The 26,607-nt window shown below is 45.3% G+C and overlaps 2 protein-coding genes and 1 long non-coding RNA gene across 5 annotated transcripts in view; 1 reads left to right on the top strand and 2 right to left on the bottom strand.

Moving 5' to 3' along the window:
* Positions 1 to 1,941: 1,941 nt before the first annotated feature.
* Positions 1,942 to 5,083, top strand: CHAC1 (ChaC glutathione specific gamma-glutamylcyclotransferase 1). Its single transcript, XM_054201105.1, has 3 exons — positions 1,942 to 2,212; positions 2,333 to 2,368; positions 2,621 to 5,083. Exons 1-3 carry the CDS (start codon positions 1,955 to 1,957, stop codon positions 3,050 to 3,052), a joined length of 726 nt encoding a protein of 241 aa, XP_054057080.1. The 5' UTR covers positions 1,942 to 1,954; the 3' UTR covers positions 3,053 to 5,083.
* Positions 3,251 to 8,218, bottom strand: LOC128909435 (uncharacterized). The gene is made up of 3 exons (XR_008466376.1): positions 5,276 to 8,218; positions 5,033 to 5,159; positions 3,251 to 3,351 (listed from the first exon to the last, which is right to left on the bottom strand). It is a non-coding gene; the product is annotated as an uncharacterized LOC128909435 (long non-coding RNA).
* Positions 8,219 to 17,781: 9,563 nt separating this feature from the next.
* INO80 (INO80 complex ATPase subunit) overlaps positions 17,782 to 26,607 on the bottom strand; it is a 69,333-nt gene continuing 60,507 nt past the window's right edge. For all 3 annotated transcript variants that reach the window (XM_054197601.1, XM_054197603.1, XM_054197602.1), the window contains 7 exons: positions 25,849 to 26,007; positions 24,399 to 24,501; positions 23,737 to 23,825; positions 22,741 to 22,896; positions 21,482 to 21,641; positions 20,449 to 20,667; positions 17,782 to 19,839 (listed from right to left, as the gene is read on the bottom strand). In XM_054197601.1, the coding sequence (XP_054053576.1) occupies positions 19,622 to 19,839; positions 20,449 to 20,667; positions 21,482 to 21,641; positions 22,741 to 22,896; positions 23,737 to 23,825; positions 24,399 to 24,501; positions 25,849 to 26,007 (1,104 nt within the window). In that variant the 3' untranslated portion in view covers positions 17,782 to 19,621. The remainder of the gene's footprint in view (positions 19,840 to 20,448; positions 20,668 to 21,481; positions 21,642 to 22,740; positions 22,897 to 23,736; positions 23,826 to 24,398; positions 24,502 to 25,848; positions 26,008 to 26,607) is intronic.

Raw genomic sequence — 26,607 nt, 5'->3', positions numbered from 1 at the left:
AGAATCTAAGACTAGAGATTTATTTCTTGTTTTAACAAGCAGAGGTTTTGATACAGGCAGCTGCTAAGAACACTTTCCAGAGCATGTTCTTGTCTGTGACTAAGGCCTCCAGGACAGCAGCTGTAGAAACGGGATGGATTCACATTCTGCCTGTGGAAAGGGACTGGTGGGGAAGGCTGCAACCCTGTAACAGCACCAGTGTGCAGCATGAAGGGCGGGGAGGATGCAGAGCCGACCCCATACCTTTGAGCCTGAGTAAGACAGAGAAGGTGATGGGGAAAAGTGCAAGTGGAGAGGAAAATTAATGAGCTTTGGGCTCTGTTAAGGCTGACCTTGTGAAGGGTCATCCAAGGTGACAAGTCAGAGAGTCAGTCTCTGCGCTGGGCAAGAGGGAAAGGCATGCTGTGTAAGGGACGGCACGGCACGGCAGATGTGAGTGCCATGCAGGCTGCTGATGTCACCTGCGGTGAATGTGCCAAGGTACAGGGAGCACCCACCAGGGTCTGTGTGCACTGCAGCTCCAACGCCCTGCTAAGTGGAATAAAAAGGTGGGTGCTGGCTGGACGGGACCCAACAGGAAACTGAGGAAAAGACTGTAAATACACTGTTCGGAGTGATTAGATGCAGAGGACAAGAACAATCATGAGAAATACTTCTATAAAAATATCTCAATGGTTTTGCTTCTTATTCTTCCCCTCCCCCCCACTACCAAAAGAACAACTCTGTAATTTGAGCACACGTACTTTAGCAGGGGCTTTTTAGCCATCAGAACCAGCTTAAAGCTGATTTACAGATGGGTCTCCAACTCACCCGCAGACAGCTCTTGGGCCCATCTACACAACAAATGTTACCTATTGCAAGCCCACACTCCAGCCTGGATTTAGTACAAGCGAAAACAAACCCGACGGGCCAGATCCAGCACTGTTTCCTTGCATTTGTGTGGCTTTTCATAGAATCATAGAATGTGTTGGGTTGGAAGGGACCCTTAAAGGCCATCTAGTCCAACCTCCCTGCAGTAAGCAGGCACATCTTCAACTAGATCAGGCTGCTCAGAGCCTCATCAAGCCTGCCTTTAAACGTCTCCTGGGCTGGGGTCTCCACCACCTCTCTGGGCAGCCTGTTCCAGTGTCTCACCATCCTCATCGTAAAGAAATTCTTCCCAATGTCTAATCTAAACCTACCTTGCTCTAGGTTAAAGCCATTGCCCCTTGTCCTATCGCTACATGCCCTTGCAAACAGCCCCTCCCCAGCTTTCTTGTAGCCCCCTTCAGGTACTGGAAGGTGCTATAAGGTCTCCCCGGAGCTTTCTCTTCTCTTTTATTGCTGTTTCACCTATACACCTTACGCCTCAGCCCTCTTGACGGCAGGAGCTGTCGCTTCACCCAGTTTAATATTAAACCGCTGGGTTTTCCAGCGCGGCAGCTCGCGTTTTTGGACGCAGCCAGGCCCGGGAGACCGGTGGTGGGGGGGGGGGGGGGGGGGGCTGGTCATGCCACCTCAGTTTCTACCTTCTGGGCACGCCGCCGTCTCTTCCACCCGCCCCAGGCCCGCCGGGGCCTGACGGCGGGCGATCCTCCGAGATCACCGTGCGGGAATCTCGCAGTCGGCGCCGCCGCTTTCCCCCCGCCCTTCCCCGCCCGGAGCGCTGACAGAAGCGGCCGCTGCCTCAAGCTCCCACGACCGGCGCCCTCCCGCCCTGCCCCCGAGGGAGGGTCTCCTCACCCCGGGCAGCCGCACCCACGCGTGGTCTGAGGGCCACGGCCGCCCCCTCTTCCCCCTGCCTGACGCAACCCGCTCCCCGCTTTGCCCCACGCGCGGCGAAACACCCCACCCGCCTTGCATCACCCGCCGCCAGCCGCCCCGCCTCCGCGCCGCTGAGGGGCGGGACGGACGGCCCTTTAAAGGCCGGCGCCCCGCCACACTCCCCAGTGTCGCTACCGTCACCACCGCCGCAATGAAGCGCGATCCGCAGCGCCCCGAGGAGTGCCCCGGCCGGCCGGAGCCGCCGCCGCTATCCCCGTCCCCCCTTCTCTCCTCGCCCCCGGGGGAGGCGGAGGGCGCCGAGCCGACGCCGCCGGTGTGGATCTTCGGGTACGGCTCGCTGGTGTGGAGGCCGGGCTTCGAGTTCACGTCGCGCAAGGTGGGCTTCATCCGCGGCTACAGCCGCCGCTTCTGGCAGGGAGACACCTTCCACCGCGGCAGCGAGAGGATGGTAAGGGCCGTTGGGGGGGCCGTTGGGGCGGCCGTTGGGCGGGGGGTGGGCCGTTGGGCGGCCGTTGGTGGGGGCTCGGCTTCTAACGGCTGTCGCCTTGCCTTTCTCTCTCCCTCACAGCCCGGCCGGGTGGTGACGCTGCTGGAGGACTGCGGGGTGAGTACCTGGGCAGGTGGAGGGGGGTGGCGGTGGCCTGCGTGGTGATGCCCATATCAGCGGCTGGAAACTGATGTCAGCAGCCGAGTGCCCTTCATCCCTCCTGGGGTCGCGCGTGTGGGGGTGTTACCCCCCTCTGCCCTGTTGTCAGTCGTGCAGGGGCCCCAGAGCAAGCCTGCCTTGCTTTGAAACGTTTGAAATCATCCGCTGGAGTTGCAGCATCCCATAACCACTTTGCTGTTTCACTTTTAGGCGTGCACGTGGGGTGTAGCCTATGAAGTCCGTGGGGAACAAATTGCTGCATCGCTCCAGTATCTCAACATGCGAGAAGCTGTCCTGGGAGGCTACGACACCAAGTTGGTGAAATTCCACCCTCAGGAGAAAGATGCAGAGGAACCCATCCTAGCTCTTGTTTACATTGCAACACCCCAGAACCCCTCTTACCTCGGTCCAGCATCTGAAGAGGACATTGCAGCTCAAATCATTGTTTCAAGTGGTTGTGCTGGTCATAACATTGAGTACTTGCTGAGATTGGCAGACTTTATGCGCTACTTTTGTCCTCAAGCAGAGGACAAACATCTCTTCTCCATCGAAGAGGCTCTTATTTCCATCCTTCCATGCCTCTACTACACAGAGGAGTCTCTAGAAGAAACAGCAAGTGTCCCTGAGAAGTCTAAGGGTTGAAGTGGAAAAACTTTTTCCAAGGTCCCAGTAGAAGGGACATAAGGGAAAAAGCAATGGGGACAATCTTAACTCTGATAGAATATACTGGACTGAGTGAATAAAGGGAGAATTGGCGAGTAGTAGGGGAGGGAGGAAGTGGAGTAAAACACGCTTGGCTATAGGACTTGCAGTTATACCTGTTACGCTCCTTACCTGTAGCACCACGATAGCCATCATTGCTTTCCAGGTGGGGAGCAGGGATCTTCACTGGAACTTTGCTCTGCAAGACCTGCTTCCAGGAGTCAAACCTGAAGCACTCACTTTAGAGAGAAAAAAGAGTCTCATCTATGCTGTGCACTTTTCTTTTTTTTTTTTTTTTTTTTTAAGACTAGTTGAGCAGGACTTGACTGGGTTTAAGCAGTATATGTGTAATTCTACCTCAGATTGGCAAAAAGCTGTTGGTGTGGTGGTGGAGACTTGGGCAGGTTCTGCCAAATAAGATCTCTTCCTCCCCCCGCCCCACAATGTCCCACCTCCAGCACAATGACCTGACACTAAATTTCAGGAATTCTGTGCAATATTAAGTGAACTGGCCTCTGTAGGCTCTTGTGAATCCTACTTCCTTACGTTGTGAAGGATCACAGTAATGCACTTATTTTCTAAAATGTCATACTGTATTTATTATGCATTGTATTCCCCTTAGGAGGGGTATCTAAACTGCTCACGTGCCACGGTGGTATGTAGCCCACATTCAACCTTGCATTTGTGCCTTCTAGTTTTAAATCAGTTTTCTGAGGCGCTAAGCCTGCTTTAATGACAGAAGCTTTTCTCCAAGCTTCACTGACCTTGTGCTGCTACAGACTTAACTGACTCCGTAAGAAATGGTCCTGCCTGCCTGGGAAGTCTGTGCTGCCTGCAGGAAAGCTGTCTGGATGCAGTAGCATTTTAACTGGCCCTGTACTGGATAAACCTCTGGTGCTTCAGGATAAACGTGGGTTTCTGTAGAAGCATGTGAGGGTTCTAGTTCCATACTGGGGTGTGTGTCTGGTATGCTTCTGTTTGATTGCAAAGGACCATTACTGAGCATACTTGCAAGCTTTTGAGCTACTGAAAAGCCTGCCTTGATCATGCTAAGCTGAGGCACTGCTGCAAGCTCAGACTCTTCAGCTTCACATATTAACAGCATGAAAACCCACAGTATTTAGTAAGAAAACTGCTGCTACTGCAACCTGCAGCAAAGTAGCTCTTGAGAGCTGACCCCTGGGACATTTGACTCCTCCCAAATACCATGTGGTTTTTTATTATAAAAAAGGATAGGGACTGTTTGTATTACTGTGGCTTGTATGTATATGAAGTGGTACTGTGCTGTGCCCAGTAATAAAACAAACCGACAAAGTTAGTCTTCTGTACTTTGATGTTGGTCTTTTTCATTACTGACTTACAGTTCAAACTGATCCTTCTTTTTTAATGGTTTTTTTAATTGTCATTTTTTTTAAAAACAAAACCTTAGCTGGCAATGCTGCTATAGTGCCTATGGGGGTTTTTGGTTTGTTTTTCTTAAAAGAAAAAAAAACCAACCAAACAAAAAACCCAAAGCGCCTCACTGCTGAGCAGCTTGCCTCTGCTGGATCTACTGGAAGACACCTGTTGCCTCTTTCCCTTTGAGAAAGGGGGATTCAGTGGCTTTCTCGTCTCAGCTTCCAGCTCTTACTGATTCTGCAGTGCTAGTGCTGACAATAGCTAGAAGCCAGCCCTCCTGGCTGTAGAGGGCAGGCACAGAAATTTAATTCTCCTTCAGTGGGTTGAAGGATTTCTGTTCCAAGTGTAACCTGGCATTGCTGTTTCCAAGAAGTAATAGTGGAAGGACAAGAAGCTGCTGCTGCAGCCAGATCTGCTGGCTGCATAAGGGAGATGGTTAATGATATTCTATGTAACTACCAGTATTACCTGCCTCCGGACTTGAGTGATGGAGTGAAAACTAATTGAAACAACAGAACTTACCGCTAATTAAAGGCAGATGCATGTTTCAGGGATAATAGACTAGGGAAACTATGCTTTCCCTGTTCCTGTGGAGGCTCTCGCTTCCAACTGAGCAGCTGCATCTCCCCATGGAGGCTGTATCCCCCAGCTGGAAAATCAAAGGGTTAAAGAATCGATTTACGGCCAGGGGAGCGCTCCCTTACTAGTACAAGACCGGGGTTAGATACCAAAGTATCTCCAGAATAAACAAAAACATCTTCACACCTTTCAAATGTTCAAAGGCACCGCTGACAGGAAGCGTGCACTAAGCAACCCGCACCAGCTCCTGACATGGCGAGCCCCCTGCTGTGCTCATCCTCTTCAGCCTGGGTTGGCCCCCTTGATGTTTCGCATCGCTGGTAAGAAACAAGCAGTGAGTGCTTGTGAACAACCTGTATTTTAAGCACAGACACACTGCTTCACCAAACTACCATTTTCTTCCTCATGAGTTCTTCGCAGTGGACTTCCAAAAAAAAAAAGGACCCCCTTTTCATTTCAGGAATGGTGAGGATGGCAGCTTGCTGCTTGTCATCCTGTCACTGCGTCTTCAAGTCACTAAGACAAGACAATGAGGTATCACGTAACTTCTTTCTCCTGAGGCTTTTATTGCATCCTGTGAGTCTGGGAACTGGTCACCTTTTGGTCAGATGGTGAATTTAAAAGGTTAGCATCCCAAATTTGAACGCTGGCTGTGTGAGTGTGGAGAGATGACACCCTGCAGCGTTTGCTATATGCCCAGCTTACGTCTGTACTGATATTCACAGACAGGGAACCACGGTGGCTTACCTCTGACAAACCAAACATGAGGAAGATAATTACTGCTTGGAGGCAGTCATACAGCCGTGGCACTTGAGACAATGGTGACACACAGGGACAGTGCCCTACCCCATAGATGTTTCGCTGCAGGCTTCCTCTCCCCACGTCATGACTCGCCGGCCCAGGTGAAGCAGCTGGCTGTGGGCGCAGCTCCAGCTTCTGGCAGCTCTACCACTGGCCTGATGACTGGCCTGGGGAAGAGCACTCACCTTGTCAGAGGGGGAGACAACCACCCTCATTTGCAAAGCGCTGACAGGCGTTTCTGGAGATGCTTCTTTACCTAGTGGCTTCCTCTTGCACGTGCCATCTCAGGTCACCTCACGCTACGCTAGAAACCGGTTGCAATGGAAACATGTTCACAAGCGCTATCAATCACATACTTTCCAAGTCTAAACCCAGCACAATTGACGTGATTTCAGTCCCTTCTTCAACCTTTTCCATTTTCCTGCCCAGCAGTTCTCACACAGGCCTGGAACATGGGCCTGAGTCACCATTTCCTTCAGTACATTAGGACAGGACCTACCCAGCTGCTTTGCAGTTGGCACAGCCAGCTAAATAAAGTAGATGACAACAGTTAATCCATCCCCGGCCTTCACGTGTATAAAGCGCTCCTGAGGGCACATGGTCCCAAACAGGGCAGGAGAAAGGATAAAGAAAGTCAGCAATGTTAAAAGGATTGAAAAAAGACAAAACCAGAAGAAAGTCTCTTGTTCTCAGGTGCTACAGTATCACCTCAGTTTCAGGGTGGAGTGTCGAGAACCAAGACGACTTCACACAGGTGAATCTCTACCAAGGTGATTCCAGCTTTAGGAAGAACATAGTTTAAATATAGCATCACCAAAGCGTGAACTTACCTGTGCTGCTGGGTCAGAAAATTAGTGAGACCGAACTTGTATTTGTGGCTCACGGCCATGCAGGCACACAGCTCAGCGAGGGAAGGAGGGAGGTGGGGAGGGAGGATGGCGGCCTGGGAGAGGGGTAGGGAACAGACCGGCATTCCTCAGCTGTGTGCAAAAGCAGTCAGCGGCTTGGTGGAGCCTACTTGAGGAGAACGTACCTTGAGCATCCAAGCAAGTGGGGCCAGCACAGGCTTTGAGGGCGGTGGAGGCGGCAGCGTGGGATCTCAGTTGCAGGAGGAGCTGAAGGGGAGAGGCGCAGCTCCGCACGTGTACCCACAGCCTCAAGAGGGTCCCTGGGGCTCCATGTGCGGCGGGGAGCGGCGTGCCAGCGGCGTGCAAGCGGCAGGGAATGGCACATGCTGGATTTAGCAGCTGCTACAGGAGCTGCAGCTGGTGGTACGTAGCACACGTGTTACTCCATATGTGTCTGCTTGCCACTCAAGAGAGAGGCTGAAACATGGATTTAATTACCTTACAGATGCTTATGTAAGGCAGAGGAAAAGCAAAAGATAGAAAACCCAAAGAATGCTTATCTCTGCTCCTGGCCAGCCTCTGCAGGGACAGACCGGCTGACTGGCAGGTGCCAGCCAGGGAGCAGCCGTTGCGCTTCTGTCGGGGAGTCGGCAAAGGCTGTGCTCCAACAAGCTCTCCCCTCTGCAGGGGAGGCTGGGAGGCACTTCTGCATGCTGCGTGTGGAGTGCATGTGTCCAGAAACCAGGTCTGGCTTGGTAACAGCCTGTTCTTCAGCTCCTGCTACCAGGAAGCACCGGATGGTGAAGCAGCAGAAAGAAAGAGGATCTACTGAGTGTCCAGCTGCACCAGGACAAGTGAGACTGACGTTGCATAAAATATCCAGCACAAAACACGCAGACGTGGTCACCCATGCACTTTGACGCTTCTCCATAGAGCACGTTCCAGATAGTTCAGTGACAGAACGGTAGCACTGCCAACATTTAATGGTTGGACTCAATGATCTTGAAGGTCCCTTCCAACTGAGACGATTCAATGATTTTATGATGTTATGTCCCAAAACCTGGGAGTCAGTCTAGGCCTGGAAGTCCTTCATGAAGCTTTAAATCCAGCTACATCACATTCAGTGCAATAACCTCATCCCAAAGGCAGAGGGGAAAACACACGAGCAGAATTTGGATGGGAGATTTTCCCCAAGTCAGGCTTCTCGCTTTGGTGCTGACAGTTTTCATGACACGGCACATACTTCAGTAGCACCAAATCTGAAGAGGTTTTTTTTGTTAGAACTCAAGGACAGATACAACATTAAAAAAGTGCAGTCCTAGCACACGGGTGGGCAGCGATGTGCCACCGGCGTGCAGCCTAGCTCAGCACGGCATGGTTCCCCGCACACAGGAGGAACAGGAAGGGATAAAAAAAAAATAGATTTACAGTCAGGCTATGGAAAAACTACACTTGCAGCAAAACCAGCAGCTGCTCAGCGGACTTTGGAATTTCCTACTAACTAGTTGCCTTTGCTTAAGTGAAAAACCTCCTTCATTTATATGCTGTATTAAAGTTATAAGAGAAGCCCTGCGTGGCTTTGAAAGAGCCTTGGGCCCGGGAGGGGCGGGAGGGCGGAAGGAAGTGGGCATTCTGGGCAGCGCTGGGGAAGCTCTACATGCTTTGTTTACAAACACTGCGCACTTTTTGTTTGGCTTTTGGATGTGTTTTATTCTTTCTCAACTCCCTTTTCATCTCATCGTAGTGCCAGCCACGCTGATGAGTGTTTATGCTTGCGAATTCCTGAAGCACAGCCAGTACCTTGAACTCCAGAGAATGAGACTGAAATAACGTAAAAGGTCAGGGAAGTTCAAAGACAGAGAGGTGCTGTTTTCCTAGCTGTTCCCAGGCCACGCTGGGCTGCTCTGGGGACACAGGAACAAAGACTTCTCTCTCTCATGTCCTCCTGTTTATGCTGCTTTTTGCTTCCCTCACCTCACTGTTTTAATGGGACTCATTTCCATGAAGCTTCAATTAAAACCACCAGGGATCAGTTTGGCCTGAGCCTGACAGCTGAAGAGACACTTGATGGCTACCGGCGCTTAAAACTCCTGTCACCAAAGGAAAGGGGAAGGTTTTATCCCAACTGCTCAAGCCCCTCTGGCTCACACAGTAGGAGCGAGCCTCAGAGGGCGGCTTCATCGGCAAGCAGATATTGGCTATTGCAGCACCTGGAAATCCGTAAGCGCTTCACCCACAGGAAGCCAAGTCAGAGGATGACTTTGGAGAGGAGAGGTTTTCATTCAGCCTTGCTAGTTAGCAAGCCTGTCCTTTGGAAAGCTGGCGAACACCCGCCTGGGCTGAGCAGGCACATGCCGGGTACCCGGCGTTCAGCCGTGCCGTGCAAGGCAGACGGCGCCCACAGCGGCCACGGGCGGCCTCTGCCACATGGGGGACACCACCCTGTGCTCTGCACCACGCCATTGCTTGTCCTTCCAGCTCCATATTTTGGGGTTCGTCAGCACAGGCACACACACGACACACTCATTTGCACAGCACTGCACCTGCCCCCCGCGCGTACCCTCATTCACAGGCTAGCGAAGGCCCAGGTAACGCGAAGGGAGGCTACGGAACGGCCCGGGTAACGCGAGCACTGGTTTTTTGATATGGTTTGCGAAACCCACAACCATTTATTGTTGTTCAGACAGTTATTCTGTCACCTGATGACCCTTCCCCATCCGGGAAAGGGAATTCGGGGAAAAAACAAGGAAACCCAAGGGTTGAAATATAAGCAGATTAAATAGAATAGAACTAGATAATTATCATTAATAACACTAAAGAACCAATATTGATCCCAATACCAATATAAGATATACAAGGATTATACTCAGTCAATTCTATCGGCAGGAAGCTGTGTGCTCCCAGCAGTGGACAGCAAATGTCGACACTGTGAGCGCTACGGCTTCGGGAGGAAGGGAAGGGCTCAGAGGTCCAGCACTGGGGCAAGAAGTTCTCTGGATTACAGCCATCAAGGAAGAGAGAGAACTCCTCAGCAAACTTTCTAATTTATATTGAATGTGGTGTTCACAGTATGAAATAACCCCGTTGGCCAGCCTGGGTCAAGTGCCCGGGTCTACGCTCCTCCTCATCCCCACACCTGACAAGGCTCGAAAGCACTGACACCTTGAAACCCACATACCATAGCTGGCTATAAAGTAAATATTTTCACAAATTCAGACACTAGAGTCTTCTAAAAGTGCAGTTTTCCCAAGCATTAGAAGAGAAATTAGTCCTGGATCGTCCAAACCAGGACAGTTTCACAAGCTTATGGCCTCAGCAATCTGCTTTGCCTTCAACTGGAGCTATGGACCGAGCAACACCAACAGCGCAGACAATATTGAAGTCATTTCACAGACTCGCATCCAACCCACTTACAGCAATTATAACCTCATCTGCAAGCAAACCGCCTCAGGGGCAACCACAGCCAGCTCGCTGATATTAAACTCTGTCTACACAAAGCATATGTGACATTTGAAAACATTTAGAAAACAAACCAAAAAAAAAGCAGCCCTTTATCCCCTCCTTGTCTAGACGGCACACCAGCCTTTCCAAACGGCAGCTCGGCACCGACGAAGCGTGTGATGCCAAGGGAGGGAGGGAGGGATGGAGCCAGCACTGCCCTGGCCCCCCAGGAATGGGGAGACATGGCAGGGGCTGCCTGTGGACGTGTTTACCTTACCTCCCCTCACCCCGACGGCAGCTCGCACGGGGCAGCGCTGGTGGGTGTGCTCTCACGTGTCACCACAGCCGCCAGCGACCTCCCAGGACTGCGGCTGACACGCTGTTGATCATTCGGAGGCGCGCAGGGGTGGCAGATATGGTTACAGACAACTGGGGTCAGCAGCTTTGTCCTCAGGATGCTTCTACAGGCAGCGTGGGCTGAAATCTCCGTTTTGTTTTCCTGAGAGGTACCCGTTTCTTTAAGTGAAATTGACCCGAAAGTATAGTTCAAACAGCTTGCAGGTTTTTAGATTATTTAGTCTTTGGGCCTGCTTTATAAGAGCCTGCTGTTCTCCGAGGCGTTCCTCTCTGCAAACACACAATCCCATTTCTAGAGAGGGAGAAGACCAGGAGTGCCCAGCTCCCCGCAGCCGCGATGGATGCTGCTTTTCGTCTTCCCTTTGACAGTGGCTGTCAGAGACTCGATTTCCTCGGGACCTGTTAGGCAGGAGCCAGATGAAACCGTGTCTCTTGCTGCTGCACAGCACAGTCAATTCTGGCAGCATTTGTGTCCCCAAATTACATATATATTGAATCTATTCCTGGAAATACATTCTATAAATTGAGGGCAGATGAGTTCAGGACTGAGGATAAAAAATAACTGTGGGACTAGCTTCACTGACAATAGATATCCACTATTTTTCCCCAGAGGATTCTTGCCTCCTTTCACCCGATGGGAGGAGGCTAAAAACGATCAGCAGTTCAGTACCTTTTTCTCCTGTATGGTCCTATATTTGTTTATGCACCCCTTGCTCCAAATGCGGGGGGGACTGTTCCCCATTTTGACTTTTCTCTGGCAAATCACTGTAGCACCTTTGCAAACTTTACCTCCTCTTCTCAAGACCTTCGTGACGAGGGATCATCTCCATTATACGGGTGGGGAACTGAGACATCAAGACCATGACTTCAGTGACTCTGAATGCACAGAGTGAAACACTGAGGGATGATGCTAGAGTACTCGGAACTGCGCGTTGGGTCTTCAGAGATACCACATCAGAAAAAAGATAACGTGTGCTCGTGTAATCAGCAGTAGATCCTGATGCAAACACGCGGGAGTCATCTGAAATTGTCATGGATGCCCTTCTGTTTGCCATCGCCTAATGAGGATCTGTGTGGTTGCAAGTTTAGTAATTTGCTGTCAGTATTCTTAAACCTTCATGTACCTAAGCTTGCATAGTGTTTATTCGCCAACTAAAAGTTAAGCTCAGCAGAGAAACATTTTGATATAGCTCGGGGTGGTTTTGTTTTATACACATTGCTCAAGTTTGTTGCAGTCCCTCAGGCTTTTTTAGCTCGCGGTTGAGGCTCACGGCTGCTGGCAGCTCCAGACTTCTCACATGTGTTTGTCCCTGTAACATCTCAGACATGAGGTCTGTTTTAAATTAAAAATTTAAACAACATTACTTTTCTCATTTGCTATCAATTATATCACTGCAAGGAAGAGCTGGGCTTCTCTAATCTGTCTGTGAATATTCTACCAAACCAGCTCTCGCCCTTAACATTTTAGTGATTTGATTCCAGACAGACACAATGATACATAGCTAAGGACAGCAAGCCGCAGTGTAACCGAATTACATTAATTATACAATACGTGCCTCTGATTGCATGCGCTAATAGCAAGTCATCAAAGCCGGGGAAGCAGTCCCCCTTCTGCAAGGCTCATGATGGTGTGTTTCAAAAACATATAAATCACTTGGGGTTATAGCAGCCCGTAAAAGAAAGCGTCATGACTTCCAGCCCTCAATCAACACCGTGTTTAAAAACCTACTTGTGCGTTACAGATTCGGCATCACAATGTCAGTAACTTTCCAACCAGCCAATAGGACTTCAGCTGAGTGACGAATTACTAAAAAACTAGAGAGCTTTTTTTTTTTCTTTTTATGTGCTAACCAGATTAAGAATACATCACAGTAAAATTATGACTACAAATTAGATACAGTAACTTCTTCCAAACTCTGAACATGACAGAGAATGATGAAAGACCGCAGTCACCTGGACAGACATCACGAAGCTGAATTAGTTTCAGGAGCACCTGAAATCCAGAGATTGAAATGTACCATTATGCATCTTTAGAGCTATTTCAAGATCCATTTCAAAGAAATACCATAGTACTATGGCTGTAAATGAGATTAAATCAAAGAAAAATCTGGATTAAACATCAAAAACATCAAAAAAAGAGAGCTCTGTAGGAATGCAGAAGCCGTCCACAAAAAGGCTGATGATGTGAGCTCTAGAGAAGCAGCAAGAGCAACAAGAAGAAAAAAGATGCAGAATAGCCCTCACATCACCACCTGCCACATGTCAGGAGTCGCAAAAAAAAAAAAGGTGTGTGTGTGTTTCGATGTCAGTTTTCAAGAGTCTCTAAAAGTTCGTGTAGTCCGAACATCCCTTCTGTTCGCCTTGCTTGCAAAGGAAAACCCTGGAGCTTTGTCACGGGCAATGAGGTGTCATTCCAGGGTGTGTCCGGCCACGTGCCATTGCGTTTGCTGGGCAGCCGCATGCAGCTAATTGCTGTCACGTGCCAAAAGCTTAACATGGCTTAAAAAAAACCCCAAATAATAGAAAGCAACATTCAGCCAACTAAGTGTGAAATTTGCTGACTCTTCTGTTCTTGAAAAAGGAAACCCAGCAGCCGTGGGGCTGAGCGAAACCCAGAGAAGCGCTCCACATGCTGCCCGTCAAGGCTGACCATGGGCAGGGTAAGGACTACCGACGGGGAATCCTTCAAAGACACCACTGTGAGGAAGCTGGACGGGTTTTAGAGAGACTTTGATATGAGTTTAGGCTCGTCTACGGAGAAAAGTTCCTTGAATTATGTGAATTAGAGAACAGTTGTTCCCAATTGACAGAAATGTTCATTCTCCACCAAGAGCTTACCTAGGAGGGGGGTCATTCAGGAACATCGCTGCACAGCAAGCATCAGAAAGCCGCTTGTCCGCACAATAGCTGTAAGATTTCTGAAATTCACTCACTAACCTGGATACAAATGAGAATTTCTGTGTTTGAACTCTACCCTAACATCAGGGGAAATTGTAACGGCAGAATTTAAAAGGAACCCGAAAGACAGACACCTGAAAGACAGACGACATCTGATCGCGGTACGGCGAGAGCGAGCTCCCACCTGTGATTTATTCCTTCCTAGAGGAAGGCCCAGATGGGAACTTAAGACGTAGGGATACATCAAAGGAACTGTAAGAACAGACGGGAGGTGAGTTAAACGGGAATGGTTTCTCCTGGTAGGATAGCATTTGTTAAATACATTTTGAGAAAAAGGACACAAGTTTCTTGTTATGAGTAAGAAAATTTGAATAAATTTGACAAATACACATCAGTTTTGTGTGACAGTACACACCAGTAGTAAATTTCCAAATAGGTCCTAATCTCTGAGCAACAATAACAGTTTTTCTTGGTTTTGAAAAAGTGGGTGAGGGCTCATTCAGGGTAGCAATCCCCACAAAATACAGATAACACTGAGATTTACTTTAATTCGCAGTTCTCATAACGCTGAGGTGCAAGGCAATACGGGCCATTTGTTTAAAACACGACACCTTTAAACAGAAACATTTCTCCTGCCAACCAAAAGCCCTGAAGACAACACATGGGTCTCGAGAAGAGCTGGGTAAGGCTAAGGAGCAGGGAGGCAAAACCAGGTGCTCGCAAACAAATACCACACAGACGAGGAGGGATACTGTGATCTCTGGATGCTTGGAAGCTCACATCAACACTTGGCTTTGGTTAAGTACGTCGAACTTAAGACAACCAGTGATACTGTCGAAGAAGGAAGAGACAGTCCACGGGGAAACTCCAGAAGGCACAAAAGTGGTGTTTCAATGTTTTCCTCCCCTACCTCATTCTATCCGTGATGCTCATCGGCTAAGGAAAGAAGGAGTCATCGTTTCATACCTGAGCACTGAAACACTTCCTTATGCCTGGGATGCAAACGAATTCCCTCATTTGCCCCTGTAAGAACATTATGTAAATGGAATTCAGTACAAAATGCCTGGAAGACCCATTAGCTTTTGGAGTAACTTCACTTTCCCGAGGGAAGGGGCAGGAGCTAAAGAAGGGTGAAGCTAGAGGAAACCCAACTCATCTTATCATGCATTTCTCCATTTCATAAAGCTTTTCAGAGGAGCAAATGCTAATCTGAGCACTACAAGAAAGACTTGTTTACAATACAGACCTGCTGGCTGAAACTGAGAGCTGGGACACCTGTATCATCCTAATAACGATACTCCTGAAAGGATGAATTGCCCCTTCTCCTCTCTCATTCACTGCTACGCACCTGGTGCAGGCTGCAAATCAAAAAAAAATCCTTCACAATTCAGTGAGTGCTCACGCGTAAGATGTGATTGCCTTTATTTTAGCATATATGTCTCGGTTATACTTCACATGCAAGCAGCGTCCCTTTGGCTCATGAGCTACAAAGTGTTTTTCCCAGCCGCTCGGGCAGGAATTTCCAAAGGGCAGCAGGGAGCACATCACCATCCCTTCTTGAGCAGGAAGGGGAGCGGAAGACATGCCGGTAAGGCTCCCTCAGGGTTATCGTGTGTGTTTCAGACCAAGTAGTCAACAAAAAAGACAGATGGAGGCAGAAGTGAGAAGCTGAGGGGGCTGTAAGTGTATCTGTGAGCAGAAGCAGGCCAGCTCACTCCACGCAGAGTAGGAGATCAGGACTGGCAGTGCAGTGGTCACAGGGCGACATTTCCCAAATGACACTGATCCACATCCTGCCCCCAAGTGATTTTATCAGTCGTGCTCCTCCTCCTCCTCCCAACTGCAACTCAGCTGTTCCTGAGCTGCGATCAAAAGAGTGCAGATCCCTTTTCCTTCGGAATGGAGCTTTTCTCACTGAGCTCTCTGTGCCTCCCACACTGAGAAATGCTGCGAAAGGAAATACTTTGGGGATATGAGAATAAAGCAAGATATATCCCTCGGCAGACAGAAGGCTTTCCACAAACGGAACATGAGACAGCAAGGAACAGATACACCGTGGCGGGGAAAGCATGCAACAGAAAGGGGAGAAGACACAGAAATAACACTACGTTTGGACAGTGGAGTATTAACATCCTGAAGTTAAGAATTAAAGCAGTTCTAGGTGAAAAACCTTCTGCAGTAACCTGTTTAACTCCGTGCCAGATGAGGAAGAGGAGATCTAGTGGCTGAACTGACCCATGACGGAAAGAGAAAAGGGCTTGCAGGACAGATTAATTCAGTGGACTTCAAGTGATCACAAAATAATTAAAAACAGAACTTATAAGAATTTTGGAGACACCATGCAGTCAAGAAACTGAACAATTTTCAAGAAGCAGTAAGAGGTTGTTTGGAAATGGACTGTACAGTGACTGTACAGCTAAATAGAATTTCTGAGGACAGTGTGATGCAAGCCCGTGGCTATCTGATACATGTGATTTTGAACAGGAGTTAAAAGGATACTGGAGTGCTCTATTTTTATAACATAATAATCCTACATGTTGGCTTTCACAACCTGGTGGCGGTGAGCAAGGAGTTGTTCTCTTGCTCCTTTGATGCATCTTTTGGCTTGCTTTTTTATTTGGTTTTTTTTCTTTTTTTTATTTGTATGGTTTTGCCATCCTCCCGGGTGCTGACAATGAACCACATTCAGAGAGAAGATGCAGGGCAAAATGCGTTGGTCCTCATAATGTTGCCTCTTATCAGTGGCCTGGCCAGCACATCCTGTCCACGTGCTTAAGGGTTAAATTCAGCATTACAGGTCAGGAGGAGATCCCTTTCTCCTGTCTCCAACTACCCTGCACTATTTTTTTGAGAGAAGGCAACGGTTTCAATCACTCTTGCTTTCTTCCAAAGGAATATTGCCGGTTTTGGTCTTTAACTTAAGACTTAATTTTGTCACTGCTTGTTAAGACCTTGTTGGCCACCTGTGTCAGTGGGAAGAATGGGTGTTCTGGGGACCCTGCTGAACTAGACATCCCTTGTAGGCTACACTACAAAAAACGTGTATGACCCAAGAAAATTATCACCTTTAAATGTCTTCAACAGTAGTATTAATCAGTGAATTGTATTTAAGAGTTTTGTAGTAATTAGTGAGTAAAATGCTGTAATCAAATAGCGTGAGGAATACACAGCGTTCCCAACATTCCCCAAAACATGCTGATGTGTATTTCACCATTGCAGCTTAAAACACAAACTCAGTTCATTCAATATTCTGTTTCTGCCACTAGCAAATACCTTGAAAGTGACTTTCTCTGACATTAATCCATAAGGCAAGTGCACAACACAGCTGGAGTGAAAAGATGCTCAGACTGAAACTTCAAAGACCAAAGCTTCAGTGTGTGTCTTCATTTTATTCACTTCAATAGAAATATTCCCTATTGAGTTGATCACAAAACTACCTCCACCTCCTTAAAAAAATTCCCAGTTTTTGTCTTTCTAGCACTACTGCCTTCCCCAAATTAAGAAATTAGAATAGAATAGCTGTCACATGAAGTCTTCCTAATTCCTTGATCAATATCACAGAATCTCAGTTCTTCTATGACGCATAATACAAAGAATGCATCTGTTTAACTTTTTACAGAATTGAACTGGATATGATCTAGCAGTTCATTTACTTTACTGCTACGTTAGATCTTTCTGAATTTGTTAGCCTGACACAAGTTTTGCAAGCTACCACTACTTTTGCCACAACTTGTGATATCATTTGGTATTTCTTTTGAAGATTAAATTACTTTAAATATCAGTTTTTAAAATATCAATAATTTAGTCTTCCAAAAGTATAGCACACATTAGTACATATTACACTTTTGCAATCTTTTCAAATTACAAAGTTATTTTTTTTTCTCTCCACTTTGGATTACAAATTGATGCAACTGCCTAGCAGTTTGAAAATCAAGCCTGTGCACAAAAAAGTCCTTTCAATTTCCACTGAAAAAAAAAAGAAAAAACAAAAAGAAAAAACTGTAGAGAATGATGTCCCAAAATGATCAACTGTATTGAATTCAACCATCATAGTTCAAATACTATGTAATTACACATACTGTACTTGCTTCTGTTTTCTTGTCATCTGCCATGTACCTACTCCAACATAGATTATGAGATAATCAGTGAATACAGACATGTGATAAGTGTACAGATGTAACTGGAAAAGGTTACAAAGCTGATACTTGGAAGACTACAGACACTCTAGAGTATTAGATTGAACAGCACGTGTCTCTCAAATGCATTTCCAGATGCACATCCACCATGTTCTTTTCCCTAATCCTCTCATTCATACAGCTATACACGTAAAAACCACAAAGACACTGATTTACATAAAATTATCTCACTCCATTTTATTTAAGATTTTCTTCTCCAGTTAGTAAAAGAAAGATGTGTCTCTCTTTATACATATGTACAAGTTCAGTTATAAAAATAGACAGCACATTCAAAGAGAAAAAAAGGCTTGGCATTTGTCTGATTCCCTCTAAATATCATATATACATGTGAATAGAAGGGGAAGGGGGAAGTCTTCATGAGTTAATTAAACACCACCTCCCCCTCAATTATCCCCTGCAAATCTGTTTAAAAATCAATCTAACTAAGCTCAGTTCTGCTATTTTCAGGTGTGCAAATTAGAGGCAGAGCCAACAGGAAGCACTCGCTCCACACTGTAGGACGCCAGGCAAAGGATTTGGGGTTGGAAAAAAAATTATAATAATAAAAAAAAGTCATCTTCCACTGTCACAGCCTAGGCCTGCAACTCAACTTGCTTCTCTCTCAAGGTATGAAAGTGCCCCGGCAGAACAGCTTTTTAATTCAATGTGTCAGACAGAAGAACTGCCCCACACCTAAATCTCAGTGCAACGCAGACAACGCTTACAGCAAAGCAAGGGGCTACGGGGAGGGGCGGGGGGTGGGGAGTTGTGCATTGAGAACAAGGAAGGAGCAACCAGAGAATGAGAACACAGATGGGCACTGGCAGCGCTGCCTTCTATCATCAGCCTTATGGGACACGGCTACCGGTACCCGCACACCGCAGTGAACTCAACCAAGCTAGTATGTGTGGTGATCACAAAGATGAAGGGAAAACACACTGGAAGAACAGTCAATGGATAGCTGGGATACGAGACAATTTTTACCTAGGATTTGGCTGGAAGGGGGAATGGCACAGTTGCCTCTCTCTCAGGACTGTTTTTTGTTGCTCCCCTCACAGCCCTGCAAGCTGCAGAACCACGCTCCGCGAGGGCACAGTGAGAGGAGCAGCAGCAAACTCTTCCTCGCCACTTCACCTTTCCCTCTTCTTGAGGTTTGTACAAACAGGGCCTTATTTTGTTTCTAAGCTTTTAAGAGTTCTGCACACCTCAAAGGTGAGAAAATAATTCTGAAAACAGTGAGCATTCGTACTGATGAGAACTCTAAAATACAAACTAAACCCCTGTCTGGTGGTTTCCTCCACTGTGTGAAACGGAGGCAGTGCTGCTGCCCTCACTGGGCCCGCCAGCGCTCGCTCTGCGCTGCAGCTCTGAACCTCTTCCTGACAGATAGTGCTGAAAAGAATCCACTCCCTGGAAGCCACCTGAGACACCTTCCTTTGCATTTCAGACCCTTAAAGAACCCAGAGGCCCACACTGGAAGAATCCAGGATTTTTTTGTTTTGATCACACAACATCTTCAGCTTAGCCCCCAACTACCACTGCGTGTACACTGACCAGCTGCCAGCACAGAAATGTCTTCTGACTCTACAGGGTACTCTTGGGGTTCAGATACTGATTTCATAGGATAAAACTAACGCTGGGTTCCACCTCAAGCTACAAGAGAGAAAGCATATTGGTGTGACGTCATGCACACACAGCTGCAGGATATTGCATGGAGTAGCCGGATGCTTTCTTGGTAATCTTGATCAGATGCGTCAATATAACACCAGCTGACACTCTACCAGTTACCCCAGACTCCCTTCCCTCCTTCTCGCAGTGTCTGCAAAGATAGTTTTTTGGAATACACATAATCAAAGTGCTCATGTAAACCACCCGCTCCCATTGTGCTTTGATCTTTATTTTCACACACTGGCTGGACAGCAACGAGGCATTCGTTTGCATGCCTTCAACTGGCAGGGTAGTCTACTCTGAAAGCCAATGCAGTTCAGACAAGCTTTGGGGGTTCAAAATTACTACCGACCACCTGAGGTGTGGGCACTTTTGCTTTGCTTCCGAATTGGAGTTTCTGATATGAGACTGCTGGTCAGGTTTAAGCTTTTGGGGGTCCCACAAACACTGTTTCCTTTGCTCAAAGGGGAGCTCAAGGGAGAGGAGGCGCTTGAAGGTCCAAAATCTGCAAGTCCAGAAGGCCGAATAATTGCTGTTTGTAGTGGGCTACTTGCAGACATGCCTAGCAATGGAAAAGAGAATCAAATTCCAAGTGAGAATGTTATTCCACTTGTGGCTCTTCAAACAATATACTAACAATCAGTCCTAAGACCACCATTTATTCATGATTTATGAGAGTTTAATGAAGACGGGTGTCACTAAGATACAAAACATCTTCCAGTTATACGGTGGGACACCTGCAGCTGGTGTAAAGCTGAAGCTCCATCACCATCAGTTTAGCAGATTTTGGGACCTGATGCTATAAACTTCAATGTGACAGCAATGCAGGAAAGCCACAGCCACAGCCATGAGATAAACAACACTATCTGATTTGTCTGGACACCAAAATAAAAAGCAAGAGGAAAAATATTTGGTGTGAAATAATTCAAAGGGCAGATGAAACTTCTGCAGCACCAGCCTCTCAAGGACATCTGCAGTGACACTGTCTATCCCCTCACACCATCACCATGTCACATTGTGTATCGCCTGGATCTCAGAATATAATGGTCAAGCAATACCAATAATAAAACTCTTTTTATCTATTTTTCTGACAGGCTGTAAACAACAATCACATAAACTTATGTGGCTGATTCTGCTGTGGGTAGCCTGCTGCCTCCCCCTCCCCACCTACCTTTAGAGACGTTGTACCCGTACGCTGCGTATGCTGCTGCAGAGGCTGCCGCTGCCCCTGCTTTGGCACCTGCCATTGCAGCTGCGCTTCCCGCTATTGATTTCCGGCTTCTGCCTTTCCCAGTGCCGCCTTTTGATCCACTGCCCGAACCTTTAGGACGACCTCGGCTTCGACCTGACTGGCCTCTCCCAGTGAGAGGTGTATCTTGCATTGACACACCTGAACAAAAAAGAATGTTAAAACAATAACTGCTATAGTATTTCAGATGACTCACAAATGAATGCATAGCTACCTACCATTTATACTAATACTGTTCCTATTAACTGATACTTTTCATTTACATTAATATGGACACCGTTAGCAAGCAGAGATCCCACCAAAAGAAATTAGGCATACAGAACTTCACTCTTCATTAACCACATCTTATTATCTCAAACTACTTGTCATTATTATTATGAATCCAATCCACAAATCCTCCACAAATAGGTAGAGGATTTTGCGTTCTACTTCAGGATGAAGCATTTTCTTACTTGGAGATAGATAGAAAGTTTTTTCACTTTGCTGCTTCTAAAGAAACTTGTCAAGAACTATGTTTCTACTTATTTCAGTGAAGAAAACTATGGTATTTAAAAACGTTCGCAATTATTTAAAAATTACAGCTGCTCAAATCACCCACTGGAAATGGAGAACTGATTATTAACCCAACAGCAAGGAAAAGCTTAGAGATTAGTAGTTCTGTGGTTGCCTGTAATTTGGCAATATGCACATCATGGAAGGGGCACCCTCTATAACAAAGGAACGAAGGACAAAACTTTTCGGAGTAACTAACACAAAAAAGATGAAAGTGGGGTGAATGAGAGACTATAAACAGACTTCCTATCAAGCCAGAATTAATTGCTCAATGAAAAGGCAACTTTTGCCCCAAATCTTGCCAACCATGCCTATACTCTGGTTAAAATGCAGAAAATGCATCGCCTACCCATACAAAGTCAATGTTTAACAAACGTTAGTAAGTCAAGGCAAAAGTACTGACCATTCATGGTATCTGAAACTGAGCCAGTAATGGAAGCAGGAGAGTTTGTTGCCCTTGACTGAGGTGCTGAAGAAGCTGGATCATCCACAATCACAAGCATATCGCTACTGCTCTCATCGGGAGGGATAGAGCCCATATGTAGTTCACTGCTGATGGATATCTAAACATGACAGAGAACAAAGCCGTTAGCTTCTCAGGTTAAGAAAGGGAAGGGTACAAACATAATAAGATCTTTAAATGACACACAATCACAGGCAATTAACTGTTACTTGTCCTGTTCTCTCTCACTTTCTCTATGGGAGACTAGCAGCATGATACATAATGTGCCTAATCACACCACACCCTCTATTTACATGCTGAGCAGCAGTAAAGAGCTCCAGGAGCTACTTGATTTCAATTCATGAAAATAGATGTTAAGTTGGGAGACTAATGGTCTCAGCAGAGATTTAAGAAAACTGCTGTTAAACTGTGCATCTTCAATTGCAAGACAGAAAGCAATAGGATTCTTAACCTACTACTACTGCTAATAAAAATCTTGGTCAACATGGGAATGATACAACATAGGAATCTTCATCAACACAGTATAGAACAAAATATATTTGCTGCCGAAACCAATTTGCAATTCTTTACAAAAAGATGAAGGAAAATAAGGTGTATGCCACTGAGCATTTAAAATTTTAATTCCAGAGAAAAAACCACACTAATTTAGAATCAGAAGCAAAGAAGGAAGCAAATACGGAGATGTAGATTAGACTAGCAAGGAAGAAACTGACCATCAAGGGGCTATTTGAGGGATACTTTGGTTCAACTGCACAAAGAGACTGTTCTTGCTATGGAACGTATTGGTATAGAATGTGGCACACGGTTATAAGTGTGAGCATGACAAAAACAGGAATAAGGGAGAAGAAAGCAGGAAGAAAGGAAGTGGGACTGCAGGCAGGAATGGGAAAATTTCAGGGGCTTAAAGGGAGAAGCGTCAGGACACGAACTCACTGTAAGGAAAGGGAGGCAGAGAGCAAGTGAAGAGGGGAACAATGGAATGTCAAATAACATCAGGAGCTGTAAGGCAGCTTATTACCAGCTGTTATGTTTCAATAAATTATTTTCATTTCCATGGTTCACCTTTAAGACATCTCACTTCCCCACATACTTCAAGTTCAACACTAGCTAAAATAACAGAAAGCAAGAATCCTACAGAATGTAAGGCTGTAAGGCCACAACTGAAATAGTATATAGTTAAAAGCAGTAGAGTGTCTTACCTCACTGAAAGGGCTGGGCATGGCAGAGTCTACACTAATGAAGGAGTCATCCCCATCAGCAGACAGGTTGGAATTATCAGCTGAGGGAACAAACGGGATCACAAGGTTCATGCCCTCTTTCTTTCTCTTCCCATCCAATTCATCTTCCTTCTTCTTCTGAAATAAATAAAACAATACCAGAAATAAAAAGACAATAAAACAGAAGAAAAGGAATAAACAACCCAAAATCTCCACATCTAATGCAGTATTATAACTCAAAGCACACCATGTCCAGAATTACCCAAAACAAGTTTCTGAATGACACAGTAACAGATCTCCTAAAGGCTCCTTCTTTGGATTTAAGTAGTATTTGTTGGGTTTTTTTTCCTCCTAAATTAGCTGGAATGATGGAGAATTACTCTTACAGAAGTACTCTGATTTCCATTACCTTCTGAGGGGAGCCTGAAATTCTTTACAGTGACACAAAATTCCAATTAATTAATGCAAAGCCTCCCTGTCTCAAAAATTCGGAATTTTCATAAACTAGTTTTAATGATCTTTTTTAAACAAACTGATCTTCCCTTGTTCCACAGAAGCCACATAGCTATATGGGTTTTATCTGTGTTTGGTGCTTCATTTACATTCCCTTTTTGTCCTTGCAGAACAAACTCTTGATTAAGTCCTCACTTTATATGCCACAGAATGATCAGTTGATTGTTTTGTTTTTTCAAGCATGAGTCCATAAATTGTTGTCTGTAGACTACTGGTGATCTACAGTGTTATTTGGGCACGCAGTACTTCCTTACTTTTGAAGTTGCTAATGATATTAAAATTCAGATAACTATGCATCACATATTTTGTAATATCCCTCTTCTGTGTAAGGAAGTGCCACAGATTGATGTTCAATGGTGAAGGGAAGAAGGCTTTACTTATGAGACTGCCTTTGCATAAAATGTTTCCACACCACTTAATAGTAAGTTTGAAGCTCTTCTGGCTCTACCATTTGCATTCGAGTACCTTTTCAGCATATTTTTCCCTTTTACGTTTACGTTCCTTCACACGATTTGTTTCTTCTTGCTGACGCTTCTCTTCTTGACGCTGACGCACTGTCAGAAAAGAAATACGAAGTTGTCACCACTGGAAAGGTATTTCATATCCTTTTCTGTGAATCTTACAAGAAACTCTAGTTCTAACAGAACTGTGAAGAAAAGTCAGCTGCATTAAAACTAAAACACCATTGAAAACACTACTGTATTCAAACTATTTGTACTCAAATTACTAAAAAGCCTTACAGTGAAATTCTTCTGTCAAGCAACATAAAAGCATATACCTCTAATATAACTTCAAAAGTATGACAAAATATAGCATTTTTACTAAAACTTCTCTTGTCATGACCTACATAATTCTTGTCAAAGCTTTGTCATTCAGGAACAATGCAATGATTCTGAATGAGTGCCAATAAAAACTTTATCACATCATCCTGTCTCTCACACAACTTCATCTCTCAGCTCAGCAGTGATATGAAACCAGCTTGTACTAACAAGAGTTGGCAATACAAAAAGAGCCAGGAAACAGAAGTTGTTATCAGCAATACATGTGTTTGTAGAGATAAAAACACAGATTTCATAAGCTAATGAAGTGGAAGATGGGGAAAATGCTGCAACACGGATTTCACATACGTTTCTTTTCTAGTTCCTCATCATCCAGCAGAAGGCTGACCACCTCTTTTGGCTTCAAGGTGTCAGGTTTGAAATTGCCACCTGAAATCACCATTCGTTGGATCTAGAAGGAATAAAACAAAGAGAGAAAAAAGGGAAAAATTACTCAAAGCAGCCATGAACCATTCTCGCTACCCTGCACTGAAAGCCAGCCAAAAAAAGATGCCAGTGCATCTGCCCAAGTCAGAATTGACTTCTCTATCATACCAAAGGTAGTAGGAAAATTTCAGGGAAGCTTTTAATAAAGTATAAAATACGAGAAACAACCGAGCTAGAAAGCAGGAAATTGCCAGCCCTCGCACAACGTTGTGCTTCTACAGCACCATGTAATAAACATGAAATTATAATAGTATTAATATACTGCTGAACAAGAAGAAAAAATACAGCAGTACTTCCGTCAGTCCAATTTTTCAAGTAATCTGCACAGAGAATCATGCAGATCACATTCTTAAAGGGCATAACATTTTTAGTTTCCTTGACTGAAAACTAAATCTTAACATTGAGTTGGCGTCTCAGTTTAAGCAATTAATTCAACCTCAATGACTGCAACTATACTAAAAAAAAAAACCAAAAAAAAAACCCCAAAAGATTGTAACTTAGGAAAAGAGAACAAGCTTTATCATAAGCCAATTTCGATGATTTGGATCACCATCAAAAAGACTACACTTTATTTTTAAGTTGATTATCAGGTGACTCTAGTGCAGTATCCTAGAGAAGACGGGTAAGTTTCAACAACGGAAACGTGAATGCATTCAGTGGAGATGCTTCAGTTGCTGCAGCACCATGATGAGCACCTGATTAAGACAAAAGCTAAAAGAAACCCCGAGTACACAAAACATATGAATGTTTTATATAGTATAGCTACTGCTACCAAATAACGTGAATCTGCTTAATTTTTTCCTAGCCAATAAAGCGTCACGAGGTTTGAAGTTTCTAATAGACTTACTGCTTGATGCTGCAGGACACTGAGATCTTCTGGCAAGCCTCATACCTCAAATAATTTTCACACGATTACCTTCCAAATTTCTTTCAAAAAAACCCAAACATCCAGCTATGGTATAACAGTATAACCTGGGAGGAATCAGTAGCCCTGACACAGCAAAAACAGAAGCTCCAGTCTTAAAGAAACCTCAGTAGTTCCACTGAGAACTGAGTAGATCCACTGAGATTCCACAGCATCATAAGAAACAGTTTTCATGAAGTCATAGTGTAAATAATTAGCTTCTTCCTAGTTCATATACTGCAGCTGTAATGCTGCTGTGTTAGGGACACAGATTTTTTTATTTAGTCAAAGACACTCCCTTTTGGCTTCTCTTCTCTCTCCCTGCAGATACTTTTTCTGTTTCTTTACTCATTTTGGTATGTGTTTTCTGATACCGCTTCTTGTTCCACATGATTTCTTTATTCCTACCTCACTCTTTTCCTTAGCCCTTTGTAAGATGCGCTCCTCAATGGTGCCTTTACAGATCAACCGGTACACGGTGACTTGTTTTGTCTGACCCAGCCTGTGTGCCCGGTCCATGGCTTGCTGGTCTACTGTTGGGTTCCAATCACTGTCATAGAAAATCACCTGCAAAAGAACACCAGAACAGGAAGGATTAAATAAAATCATACACTTAGAGCACCTGGTGATTAAACAAGCAAAAATCCAATATATTGATAAGAATAAAAGTTCTGCTATACGCCCCACAGAATTACAGCCCCACTGCAGGCTGTATTAACTTAGCTTTGCCCAATCCTATTGCATTTCAGATGAATTCAAACTAATTGACGCTGTGAATGTTTCAACTTCCACAGAATGTCTTTTATATCTTCTTCAACAAATGTGCTTTGGAGGTACAAAATTCCTAATTAAATCACTGCCATGTAATTAGTTATAGGCTAACCACATCACAAACCCATTTTAGTGTTACTTACCTTAAGAAGAAAAAGCCCATCAAATTAGAATTTCACATGAAAAGTGATACTCCAATTTTTTTTTCTTTCAAACCTGGATGAAGTCTAATCTAGTCTAACACTTCCAATGCTTTTACTACAAAAAAATGAAATGCCACATAACATTCATATTGCCCTATCATTCCAACACCACTTTATGCACAGTAAGCATACAAAACAAAAACATTTTAAAAAAGCCTTATAGAGAGCAAGGTAAAATATTCAGAAAGTTACA

This window comes from Rissa tridactyla, chromosome 4, assembly GCF_028500815.1.
Source record: "Rissa tridactyla isolate bRisTri1 chromosome 4, bRisTri1.patW.cur.20221130, whole genome shotgun sequence".
In the NCBI taxonomy this organism is placed as follows: Eukaryota; Metazoa; Chordata; class Aves; order Charadriiformes; family Laridae; genus Rissa; species Rissa tridactyla.
This window is presented reverse-complemented; position numbering and strand designations above follow the sequence as displayed.

Excerpts from the sequence above, each read along its gene's own strand:
- CHAC1 (XM_054201105.1), top strand. The coding sequence starts at position 1,955 with ATGAAGCGCGATCCGCAGCGCCCCGAGGAGTGCCCCGGCCGGCCGGAG. Across the intron at positions 2,213-2,332 it reads ACCGCGGCAGCGAGAGGATG|CCCGGCCGGGTGGTGACGCT; the intron begins GTAAGGGCCGTT and ends TCTCCCTCACAG. Across the intron at positions 2,369-2,620 it reads CGCTGCTGGAGGACTGCGGG|GCGTGCACGTGGGGTGTAGC; the intron begins GTGAGTACCTGG and ends TTTCACTTTTAG.